A 13,382-nucleotide genomic window follows, 5' to 3' on the forward strand; every position below is an offset into this window, starting at 1 on the left:
CCGCTGCCGCTGCTGCTGCTGCTGCTGCTGCTGCTGCTGGTCTTTGTTGTGGACGTCTTTGTGTGAAACGTCTACGATAGAGGTGCCCGGGTGTCTTAATTTCATCTTGTCGGTATTATATACCATTCATGTGCTGCCGCCGCCGCCTCTTCCTGCCTATATATAGCCGTCCTGCTCCACTTCTGGTTATTGTGACTTTGTAAATGGTCCAAGTCGGACCGAAACGTCGCCGTAAGCTTCTCTCTTTTATGTGCGGGTTATTTGTGTGTGTTGTCATAAACTCCTCTTTCCTATGTGCGGGTTATTTATGTACTTGAACATAGGCCCAACTTTTCCAGCAAGTTCTTCACCAGTTGTGCTTTCAAATATAGGTACATTTTTCAGGAATGTAACCTACATGCAAGGTGGTTGTCCATCATGTGTAGTTAGGAAGGAAGAAAATTAGGAAATGTGATTAGAGGGCTGTATGAAGGAGTGATTAATTCAACCCTCTATTTTTGTTAATGTGTAATTTGCATGACTGAGTCAAAAGCATAAAGCCTGCATATGTTATAACCTTGAATAATGATGTATTTTGATCATGTGTTTGCCCAGCTTGTTATACTGTTTGGCCGAGAAGGCAGCCAAGAAGCAAACATGGGAGTTTTGTTACGAATGGTCACTTCGACAACCTTGAGTAGAGCTTCAGCAGATTTGTGGAACCATACTGATGCTGTCCATGGTTGTCTTACGCTTCTTACTGCTACATTCAAGAAAACTCCTCATCTAACAACGGCTAACCATAACCATTTAGCACCATTATTCCATCTCGGTAAGTTTTCAGTTTATCTTCAAACTAGCTCGTAATTGTGGTTAAGAATATCTTGATGTACTACTTGTCCATCATTGATGGGCTTGGAGACATTTGTAGTATATTTTATTTCTTGTGATTTTGTTTATACAATCAGGAAGCTTTAAGATGTATCTTAGTGTAATTTACATTCCTGACTTCTTGTTGACAGGTGTAGAAGCCCTCAAATTACCTGAAGAAGGAACAGTTCGAAGTGCAGGTCATTTCTTAGCTGGCTTTATTAATTTTAGCAGAGACCCAGCAGGAGGATGTCTGCAGCCAGTTGTAGCTCACAATACAGAAACTCTCGTCAGAACGCTCATGTTTTGTATATGTATGTGTATTTTGTAAAAACTTTTTAATATTGGCTTGCCAAATAATTTTTATTTTACTGTTCAATAAAATGTTGAAATACCATTATAAATTTACTAAATTCATTAGTTCTATATACGGTATTTGTTTTCTCTTAAGGTAATTCACCCCGCCATAGCCTGAGTAGCTTCAGTGATGTTTTAAGTGCACTATGCAAAATGTATGGAGATGATCTTGCTCGCACTTTCAAGACTGTACAAGCTGATGAAACTTTCTTGTTACCACGTGTTACTGCGCAACAAAAGGAAGATTTTGCCAAGAAGGTTTTAAAGTAAGTAATTATAATAGACAAAAAGAAGTCAGAGGTGAGTAAGATGCCCCAGTTATTGCTCTTTGTAAAATTTATATTTTCATGTTTATGTCATATGATGAGAAGTTATTGTTCCACTGAACTGTACTGGTTCTCCCCTTCCTTGGATCAAACCTCATTGCCTCCCATTTTTCAGGTGCTGTAAAACACTTATGAGTTTATCACCTTAAAATAATAATAATGTTAAGTACATTGGTAAAGATGTAAATTGCTTTTTCTTAACACTTCAGCTATCTTCCACCTAGGTAAAGTCCCCCCCCCCTCCTCCCCACAAAAAAAAATACCATCATTCATTCAGTCGCTGTGTTGCTAGAAACTCGCTGGTAAGACAGTTCAGATGCCCCACGGAACTGCAACATTCACATCCCTCTTATAAAAATTGCATAAGTTGGTAGTTTGGCCTAATTTACACAAAATTGGAGAGTCCAAAATAAACATTGTAGGCATTCCAGCCACTAAAGCAACCTTTTCTCTGTTCATTAATCACATCCTAAGAGCTCTCCTATATATCACTTGCCTTCCATGTTGAGTCCGTCACTAAAAAACAAAAAGTTTTACTTTGTTTCACGAATATTAAAATATAACCAAGAATGATTGGTTGTGATTTATGTCATCAGAATAATTGAAGCAGATCTGATAAAAGTCATGTTAGTGAAACAGCTAAGAATTTAGTCGAATTGAGCAATGAAATTTGCTTAAAATAGGACGTAAAGTAGGTGAAATTGCCACTGTTTAAATTACACCGTGACCAGCAAATATGCACCTGTGTATTCCCATAGGTTTTCTACCAAATTTAATATTTTGGTGTCATTATCTTCAGAAAAGATTCTCTACAATTTCAGGAGGTGAAAGTATAAACTAAGGGAAGAGGAAGTTCGGGTGAGATATAAGCAACTATTGGCAGAAAGGTAGACTGGTGCAAGTATGAGTAGTGGGGGGGGGGGGGTTGAAGAGGGTTGGAATAGTTTTAGAATGCAGTATTAAAATGTGGGGCAGAAGTTTGTGGTTATAGGAGGGTGGGTGCAGGAGGAAAGAGGAGTGATTGGTGGAATGATGAAGTAAAGGGTGTGATAAAAGAGAAAAAGTTAGCTTATGAGAGGTTTTTACAAAGCAGAAGTGTTATAAGAAGAGCAGAGTATATGGAGAGTGCAAAAGGAGAGCAGATGATAGAGTAGGAGAGGCACTGTAAAGAAATTTTAATGAAAATAGAAAAATTTTTGGAGTGAGTTAAACAAGTTAAGAAAGCCTAGGGAACAAATGGATTTGTCAGTTAAAAACAGAGTAGGGGAGTTAGTAGATGGGGAGATGGAGGTTTTGGGTAGATGGCGAGAATATTTTGAGGAACTTTTAAATGTCGACGAAGAAAGAGAGGCGGTAATTTCATGCACTGGCCAGGGAGGTATACCATCTTTTAGGAGTGAAGAAGAACAGGATGTGAGTATGGGGGAGGTGCGTGAGGCATTACGTAGAATGAAAGAGGGTAAAGCAGCTGGAACTGACGGGACCATGACAGAAATGTTAAAAGCAGGGGGGGATATAGTGTTGGAGTGGTTGGTATTTTTGTTTAGTCAATGTATGAAAGAGGGGAAGGTACCTAGGGATTGGCAGAGAGCATGTATAGTCCCTTTATATAAGGGGAAGGGGGACAAAAGAGATTGTAAAAATTATAGAGGAATAAGTTTACTGAGTATACCAGGAAAAGTATACAGTAGGGTTATAATTGAATGAATTAGAGGTAAGACAGAATGTAGGATTGTGGATGAGCAAGGAGGTTTTAGAGTGGGTAGGGGATGTGTAGATCAAGTGTTTACATTGAAGCATATATGTGAACAGTATTTAGATAAAGGTAGGGAAGTTTTTATTGCATTTATGGATCTAGAAAAGGCATATGATAGAGTGGATAGGGGAGCAATGTGGCAGATGTTGCAAGTATATGGAATAGGTGGTAAGTTCCTAAATGCTGTAGAGAGTTTTTATGAGGATAGCGAGGCTCAGGTTAGGGTGTGTAGAAGAGAGGGAGACTACTTCCCGGTAAAAGCAGGTCTTAGACAGGGATGTGTAATGTCACCATAGTGGTTTAATATATTTATAGATGGGGTTGTAAAAGAAGTAAATGCTAGGGTGTTCGGGAGAGGGGTGGGATTAAATTATGGGGAATCAAATACAAAATGGGAATTGACACAGTTGCTATTTGCTGATGATACTGTGCTTATGGGAGATTCTAAAGAAAAATTGCGAAGGTTAGTGGACGAGTTTGGGAGTGTGTGTAAAGGTAGAAAGTTGAAAGTGAACATAGAAAAGAGTAAGGTGATGAGGGTATCAAATGATTTAGAGAAAGAAAAATTGGATATCAAATTGGGGAGAAGGAGTATGGAATAAGTGAATGTTTTCAGATACTTGGGAGTTGACGTGTTGGCGGATGGATTTATGAAGGATGAGGTTAATCATAGAATTGATGAGGGAAAAAAGGTGAGTTGTGCATTGAGGTATATGTGGAGACAAAAAAACATTATCTATGGAGGCAAAGAAGGGAATGTATGAAAGTATAGTGGTACCAACACTCTTATATGGGTGTGAAGTTTGGGTTGTGAATGCAGCAGCAAGGAGGTGGTTGGAGGCAGTGGAGATGTCCTGTCTAAGGTCAGTGTGTGGTGTAAATATTATGCAGAAAATTCGGATTGTGGAAATTAGGAGAAGATGTGGAATTAATAAAAGTATTAGAGGGCTGAAGAGGGGTTGTTGAGGTGGTTTGGTCATTTAGAGAGAATGGTTCAAAGTAGAATGACATGGAGAGCATTTAAATCTGTAGGGAAAGGAAGGTGGGGTAGGGGTCGTCCTCGAAAAGATTGAAAGGAAGGGCTAAAGGAGGTTTTGTGGGCGAGGGGCTTGGACTTCCAGCAGGCGTGCATGAGCGTGTTCGATAGGAGTGAATGGAGATGAATGGTATTTGGGACCTGACGATCTGTTGGAGTGTGAGAAGGGTAATATTTAGTGAAAGGATTCAGGGAAACCGGTTATTTTTATATAGCCGGACTGGAGTCCTGGAAATGGGAAGTACAACGCCTGCATTCTAAAGGAGGGGTTCGGGATATTGGCAGTTTGGAGGGATATGTTGTGTATCTTTATACGTATATGCTTCTAAGCTGTTGTGTTCTGAGCACCTCTGCAAAAACAGTGATTATGTGTGAGTGAGGTGAAAGAGTTGAATGATGATGAAAGTATTTTCTTTTTGGGGATTTTCTTTCTTTTTGGGTTACCCTGCGTCGGTGGGAGACGGCCGACTTGTTAAAATTTTTTTTTTTTTTTTATAAATCTCGACTGTTTAAGCAGTCATTTTGGGAGTCCTGATAGTAGAAAAGCTAAAAGTAAATAAAAGTCATGGCCGGGCTCAGAGAGTAGATTAACTCTTGAAACTCTTCAAAGGTATAAAGGTAAGTGATCTATTTTGTATTGTTAAACTGTTTTTTCGTGGAAAGGAAGTTTATGCTAATTTGTGTAACACTGGCAGGGAGTTAACACGTTTCTGCTCATTCCATACATTTTTTTTTTTTTTTTTTTTTTTTTTGTCAGACCATAACATTATGTATTTGACTAGTTATAATTTTATACAATGACACTGATTATGTCTACTCACAAAGCATTCATTGTCTTAACCCTTTGACTGTCGCAAGCTCCTTTCTGAAACTGTCAGTCTATGTCGACAAATTTTTGGGAAAAAAAAAAATTTCTTATGAAATGATAGAGAATCTTTTCCCTTTGGTAATGACACCAAAAGTACGAAATTTGGTCGAAAACTCACAGAATTACGCTCCCGCGAAGTTAGCGGTCTCAGCAACATATACGCATCGGCGATTTCACCGACTTTGAGCCCTGTTTTTGGCCAATTTCGTTGTTCCAGGTGACCAAACTCATAGCTATTTCTTTAGAACTCCATTTTTTCTATCTGTCGAGTACAAGAAACCGCCCATTTACCGATTTGAACTACCCAATAAAGTACAGTGGACCCCCGGCATTCGATGGCATCGGTATACATTAAATCCGGTATTCGATACATTTTAACGCAAAAATTTTACCTCGCCACTCGTTAAAAAACCCACCACACACAATTCGTCTGGGACTTGTCCACATGAGTGCCAGTGTTTACAAGCCAGCCAGTGTGCTCGCATCTAAGCATGCATTCAGTACATTCCATATTACCAGTGTTTTTGGTGCTTGTTTCTGCAAAATAAGTCACCATGGGCCCCAAGAAAGCTTCTAGTGCCAACCCTGTGGTAAAAAGGGTGAGAATTAGTATGGAAATCAAGAAAGATTTTGAAGGGTTTGGGGCTAACCCTAAGAACCCTATGCTAGTTGTGGAATCAATTGTGCCTACTTCAAAAATTAAGGAAATGTGTGCAAAGTGGGTTGAACTGCAAACCTTTATGGATGAAAATCACCCTAACACAGCTATTGCAAGCCGTGCAGGTGACTATTACAATGACAATGTTGTGGCCCATTTTAGACAAATCGTAAAGGAACGGGAGGTACAGAGCTCTATGGACAGATTTGTTGTGCGACAGAGGTCCAGTGACTATCAAGCTGATCCTAGTGGCATTAAAAGAAGGGAAGTAACCCCGGAAAAGGACTTGCTACCTCAAGTCCTAATGGAAGGGGATTCCCCTTCTAAACATTAACCCTTTGACTGTTTCGGGCCCCTTTCTGAAACTGTCATTCTGTCGCTCATTTTTTAAAAAAAAAAAAATTATTTTTTCTTATGAAATGATAGAGAATCTTTTCCCGATGGTAATGACACCAAAAGTTCGAGATTTGATCGAAAACTCATGGAATTATGCTCCCTCGAAGTTAGTGGTCTCGGCGACATATGCGTATCGGCGATTTTGCCGACTTTGAGCCCTATTTTCAGCCAATTCCATTCTTCCAGTTGACCAAACTCATAGCTATTTCTTTAGAACTCCATTTTATCTATCAGCTGAGTACAAGAAACCTCCCATTTACTAATTTGGAGTACCCAATATGGTGGTCAGAAATTGGCAATTTGGCCAATTTCACGCAAACTAAAAAAGATGCCAATTTCAAAATAGGGTCCAGAATAAACAAGGTAGACATTCGTGGCACTAAAATAACATATGCTCTGTTCATTAGTCACATCTCTAGGCCCCCCTCATATTATTATTGCTTTCTATTTTGATTTTTTATTCATACAAAAAAATACAAAATTTACTGTTATGCAGACTACTGCATTATTGTAAAAATGGTATAAATAATATCAGTGCACTAGTGAAAGAATATTAGACTCCCCAGTTGACGTGTATTGGACGTGTGGTGTGATTTATTTACTCCTGAACATTGGTAAAAATCGAACATTTCCGCTACTTTGAGCTCAGTTTCAAGGTCGTTTTCATCATCAAAGTAATGAAAATCATCTCTATTTCTGTATTATGTTTCCCATTTTATCACCTAAGACCATGAAAACGCGAATACAACGATAAATACTATACGAAAATACACCTCAAATTCGGCGTTTTATTCCAAAAAAACGATCAGAGTTGTTTTTTCTCATTACGCAATGTGTGCTGCAGGATTTTTTTTATGTGGTGCACACTGACCACACAGACCCATTCTCTCACATGTGGGCCTACCAGCTTTCTCCCGCTTGATTTAAAGCCGCTAGAATTATTGAGTATATATTCGTCAGAAACATTGGCTCGTAAGACGTATTTATACGTCGAAAACAGTCAAAGGGTTAACAACTTCGACACTCTCCCCTCCTCCCATCACATCAATCATCACCAGATCTTCATTAAAGGTAAGTGTCATGTATTCTATTGTTAGTAGAGTACTACTAACTGTGCATGTCTTCTTCAGTTTGTATGCATTAAACTTAATATTTCATGTCATAAAACTTTTTTTCCATAGTACTTTTGGGTGTCTTGCACGGATTAATTTGATTTCCATTATTTCTTATGGGGAAAATTAATTCGCCTTTCGATAATTTTGGCATACGATGAGCTCTCAGGAACGGATTAATATCGTATACCGGGGGTCCATTGTAGTCAGAAATTGGCAATTTGGCCAATTTCACACAAATTAAAAAAGATGCCAATTTCAAAATGTCCAGAATAAACACTGTAGACATTCTTGGTACTAAAATAACATATCCTCTGTTCATTAGTCACGTCTCTAGGCCCCTCTTACATTACTATTGCTTTCTATTTTGATTTTTTATTCATACAAAAAAACACAAAATTTACTGTTATGCAGACTACTGCATTATTTTAAAAATGGTATAAATAATATCAGTGCACTAGTGAAAGAATATTAGACTCCCCAGTTGAAGTGTATTGGACATGTGGTGTGATTTGCTTACTTCTGAACATTGGTAAAAATCGAACATTTCCGCTACTTTGAGCTCAATTTCAAGGTCGTTTTCATCGTGAAAGTAATCAGAATCATCTCTATTTCTGTAATATGTTTTCCATTTTATCACCCGAGACCATGAAAACAAGAATACAACGATAAATAGGTAAATACTATATGAAAGTACACCTCAAAGTCGGCGTTTTAATCCCCAAAATTTGTCATTTTTTTCCTCATTACGTACTGCGTGCTGCAGGATTTTTTTTATGTGGTGCACACTGACCACACAGACCCATTCTCTCACATGTGGGCCTACCAGCTTTCTCCCTCTTTATTTGAAGCCGCTTGAATTTACACATATAAATACGTCAGAAACGGTGGTGCGTAAGATGTATATATACGACCGAAACAGTCAAAGGGTTATAAACCCACTCACTTATTCTTATTTGCATCTCTTCAAGAGGTTTTCAGACATAAGAACATAAGAAAGGAAGAACACTGCAGTAGGCCTGTTGGCCCATACAATGGAACCTCACATTTCGAACTTAATCCGTTCCAGGAGCTAGTTCTAAATTCGAAAAGTCTGAAATTTGAAGCGATATTTCCCATAAGAAATAATGGAAATACAATTAATCCGTTCCAGAAACCAAAAAATATTCACACAAAAAATACATTTTATAGAGATTAATTACAGTTTTACATACAACAAATACTATAGTTTTTAATTATGTATAGTAATAAATATAAAATAACATTTTTACTTACCTTTATTGAAGATTGGTGATGGCATCTGGAAGATAGGGAGGAGGAGAGAGGGAGTTGGGGTTAGTGTTTGGAAGGAGAATTCCCCTCCATGAAGACTTCAGGTAAAGCCCTCTCTGGGGTTACTTCCCTTCTCTGTCTTTTAATGCCACTAGGACCAGCTTGAGAGTCACAGGACCCCTGTCTCACAAAATAACTGTCCACAGTCCTCTGTTTCTGGCGCCTCTTTAACATTTCCCTAAAATGGGACATGGTTCTGTCACTGAGCTTGTTGCAAAGATGGCTTGTTTCAGCTTGCTGAGGGTGGTACTTCTCCACAAACATTTGGACATCATTCCACTCTCATCTGTATTATTTCCTTCTTCACATCTGTGGTGTTTCTCACTTTCCTTACCACAGGGGTACCACTAGCAAGTTTCTTTGGGCCTATGGCAGCTTATTTCACAGTCCCACAAGCACTAAACACAATGAAATAATCGTAAAATGTGTGAATGAGAGCGCAGGTTAGTGTTCACTCAAGCATAAACAAAGCTAGACTGCTCACAGCGCCTGCGCAGGGACGCGGACAGAGCAGGCCGGCGGACAGGTCCCGTACCCGGCGGTCCGAAAATAGGGGCGCGTTCGATAATAGGGACACAGTTTGTCCGAAAAAAGGGTCCTTTTTTCGATGCGTTCGATTTTTGAGGTTGCACTGTACTTTTTTATTTTTTCAACAAAATCAGCCATATCCCACCGGGGCAGGGTAACGTAAAAAGAAAAACAAAAGTTTCTCTTTTTAAATTTAGTAATTTATACAGGAGAAGGGGTCACAATTGGAAGTTGAAGACTCAGGTGAGTCACAGGGATGTTAGGAAGTATTTCTTCAGTCAAAGAGTTGTCATGAAGTGAAATAGCGAGGTGGTGGTGGCATGGTGGTGGGGTTACTAGCCCCTTGCTCCCAGCATTTTATTCGTCTCTTATGGCATGCATGGCTTACAGAGGAAGAATTGTTCCACTTCCCCATGGAGATGCTAAATAAACAAGAAAAAGAGGCTAGTAAGGAAATAGAAGAAAACCCAGAAGGGTGCATTTACACGCTTGTCTATGCATGTGCAGTGTGACCTAAGTGTAAGTATAAGCAGCAAGATGAGTATGAGACAGAAAAAAAGACACCGGCAATCCTACCATCATGTAAAACAGTTACAGGTTTCCATTTTACTCTCACTGGCAGGACAGTAGTACTTCCCTGGGTGGTTGCTGTCTACCAGCCTACTACCTAGGGCTTCTGCTTATATTGCACAACTTTAGTTTACCATTTTCAGTAAGCCATAAAGCGTGTGTACATATCACTGCTTCCATTACCAGTAAAACTCATACAGTACCTAGGGAATTATCAAGCTTGATCCAAGGAAAGAAAGTCCTTGGATTAGAGACCTGTACTAGTATCAAAACACCTTACTCCCTCCTTTGAAGGGATGAAGTAATTACAAATAATTCAGAGAGAGGTCAGGGCAATAGTTCATGTATATGTAGGGAATATCCACGGATAGGTTGGAAGGGACGTGTAAAAGAGGTACTGTAATTGAGGGGGAAGGGCTTGAACATTCAGCCATCATATGCAAACTTATTAGGTTAGAGTGGAGACAAATGCTATTTGAAATTTGATGCACAAAACTGTTGGAGTGTGAGCATGGTAATATTTATGAAGGATACTGGAAAACTAGCAAACTACTGTACTTTAATTTTGTAGAGAAGTATTATTGACTACTCTCTTAAAGTTGTGCATGAATGATCTGGTTAACATACCAATGTTAACCAAATAAAGTACTGTGTTTGTCTTTGTAAACTTATAGCAGTTTATGGATATTGAAAATGTATGGAATTGAAGGTAGGTTACTAAAAGCAGTAAAGAGTTTTTACAATGATAGTGAGACTCAGGTTAGAGTATGTAGGAGAGAGGGCGATTATTTCCCAGTAAAAGTAGGTTTTAGAAACAGGGATGTGTGATGTTGCCATAGTTTGATATATTTATATATAGGGTTGTAAGAGAAGTGAATTCTCATGTGTTGGCAAGAGGTGTGAGATTAAAAGATAAAGAATCTAATACAAAGTGGGAGTTGTCACAGTTGAGTTTTGCTTTTTTGAGATTCTGAAGAGAAGTTGCAGAGGTTTGTGGAAGAGTTTGGTAGGGTATGTAAAAGAAGGAAATTAAAAGTGACCATAGAAATAGTAAGGTGACGAGAGTAACAAAAAATTTTGGTAATAAAAGATTGGATATCAGATTGGAGCGAAGGAGCATGGAGGAAGTGAATATATTTGGATATTTGGGAGTGGACTTGGCAGCAGATGGGTCTATGAAAGATGAGGTGAATCATAGAATTGATGAGGGGACAAAGGTGAGTGGTGCACTGAGAAGTCTTTGGAGACAAAGAACACTATCCATGGAAGCAAAGAGGGGAATGTACGAGAGTATAGTTATACCAATGCTCTTACATGAGTGTGAAGAATGGGTAGTGAATATTGCACCAAGGAGAAGGCTGGAGGCAGTGGAGATGTTGTGTCTGAGGGTAATGCGTGGTGTGAATATAATGTAGAGAATCTGTAGTTTAGAAATTAGGAGGAGGTGCAGGGTTACTAAAACTATTGTCTAGAGAGCTGAGGAGGGGTTGTTGAGGTGTTTCGGATATTTAGAGAGGATGTAACGAAATAGAATGGTTTGAAGGGTGTATAAATCTGTAGTGGAAAGAAGGCAGAGTAGGGGGTCAACCTAGGAAAGGTTGGAGAGAGGGAGTAAAGGAGATTTTGTGTGCAAGGGGCAAACATGCATGAGCGTGTTAGATAGGAGTGAGTGGAGACAAGTGGCTTTTGTGATCTGACGTGCTGTTCAAGTTTGAGCAAAATAACGTTTATGAAGGGATTCAGGGAAACGACAAGCTGGACCTGTGTCCTGGAGGCAGGAAGTACAGTGCCTGCACTCTGAAGGAGGGGTGTTGATATGTTCCAGTTTTTTAATTACAGTATAGGTGCACCTCTGGCAAGACAGTGGTGAAGTGAATGATGATGAAAGTGTTTCTTCTTTTTTGGGGCACCCTGCCTTGGTGGGAAACAACCGATGTGTTAATAAGAAAAAATGTTAAATTGCACTGTGGAAGGAATAATAAGTATATTTGCAGTGGTGTTTACATTGTCAGTAATTGTTTAAAAGTTTTATGGGGTCATTTATGTTTTAGGCAAATATTTTTTATGTATATTGTGCTGCTAAATATGTTGTAGTATCTGAGTAATAATTTGTTTATCTTTTTGATGGTGCAAATGTTCTGAAGATTACTCTAATTCAGTTGATAAGATGCCTGTTTAAACAGTAGTTTAAATAACATTAATATATAAAAAAATATTTAATGGTCATGGTCACTAAATTGTTTACTGAAAAGTAATTGCTGAAAATTACATATGTGATTAGATACATTTCTTCCAGGAATCGTGGAAGCAAGCGTAAAATCCTTGAAGCAGTGACAGACTTGGCGCTGATTGGCCGAGGTCTAGCTGGCACAGATTATGGAGCTCAAACTCGTGGATTCCACTGACAAGTTGCCTTCATCCTTCTCACCCTTAACTGTTATGGAGTCTACTTGTTGTGCTTGAATGGTTTATCTGCCTAAGTTTTCGTGTTCTGGAATATGTTACTTGCAAAGTTAAATATTTCATCTCCAAGTAAGTCGTCACCTAATACAAATCATATAAATTTATTATTTTATTGGGTCATATACATAATTGTTGTTATGAATTATAGTGATCAAGGTTGGGTGAATATAATGTAGTTTGTTTGCAAGGCAAGCCTTTCCTTCATATTTAGAGAATGGCAGTGTAACATATTTTTGAGCAAGAAAAAGTTGTTACAAATTGTGAGTATTTATTTTTACTTTCAGATCATTTTAGACCTATCATGGCAAGAGCAAAGCCTCCTCTCACAGTATTAAGTCATTAAAATGACCAAGGTCAGGGAATAGAGAAGGAATTTTCACTCTCAATCATGTTGAAGTTTACTATTTAAACTTAAAATAGCATTAACCTCTTAAAGAAATATAAAATATTAAAATGACAAGGAAAAAGTTGTGTGGTTAATCATATCTCCAGATTTTGTTCTACTACATAATCCACTTCTATATTTTTTTAAAACTTCTTCAACTAGTTGTTGCCTTGTATATCAAAGGCCATATAAACCATTTACATTTTTGTCTCTAGAGTTGTATTCTTACATCACAGTGACTAATCCAAGAGCCAGATACAGTACTTACTTTTTTATGTTAACTTGTATATCAAGTGTTAGTAATCAGTGTTTTCTCAGAATTTGAGTTACATATGCTGCTGAATGCTAAGCTTCCAGCCATTCATTGATGTATAATCTATGACATGTTCATAGAACAGCAGTTAATTCCTATTTTAGAGAGATCTCTATTGTACTATATGTAAATAATTATGTAAGTTAATATTATATTTCATAATTTAATATTTGAAACATTTCACATTGTATAAGTCATTATAGTTTACATTTTTGCTGTTTAATTTGCCACCACTAGTTAAAGAGATATGGTAGTTTTAGCAGACATTTTTGGCCATAAATGTTTACAATTGCCATGACATGAGAGATCCAGTGATTCTTTTACACTGTTGAGCTGCTGGCCAGCTCAAGATGAATAGCAAACAGGAATCCATATCCAAGCACAATCCCAAAAATAATATCCAATGCTTGCTGTTTTATGGAATATTGTAATG

The 13,382-nt window shown here is 38.2% G+C and overlaps 1 protein-coding gene across 4 annotated transcripts in view; it reads left to right on the top strand.

Annotated features, from left to right (window-relative positions):
- cdm (importin-13-like protein cdm) overlaps window positions 1-12,718 on the top strand; it is a 546,045-nt gene extending 533,327 nt beyond the window's left edge. For 3 of the 4 annotated variants that reach the window (XM_053784034.2, XM_053784033.2, XM_070090781.1), the window contains exons 16-19: window positions 595-811; window positions 1,002-1,163; window positions 1,301-1,472; window positions 12,085-12,718. In XM_053784034.2, the coding sequence (XP_053640009.1) occupies window positions 595-811; window positions 1,002-1,163; window positions 1,301-1,472; window positions 12,085-12,193 (660 nt within the window). In that variant the 3' untranslated portion in view covers window positions 12,194-12,718. The remainder of the gene's footprint in view (window positions 1-594; window positions 812-1,001; window positions 1,164-1,300; window positions 1,473-12,084) is intronic. The other variant, XR_011392708.1, reaches the window with a different exon arrangement.
- Window positions 12,719-13,382: the final 664 nt, after the last annotated feature.

The sequence above is a fragment of the Cherax quadricarinatus genome, chromosome 33 (assembly GCF_038502225.1).
Source record: "Cherax quadricarinatus isolate ZL_2023a chromosome 33, ASM3850222v1, whole genome shotgun sequence".
Taxonomy (NCBI): Eukaryota; Metazoa; Arthropoda; class Malacostraca; order Decapoda; family Parastacidae; genus Cherax; species Cherax quadricarinatus.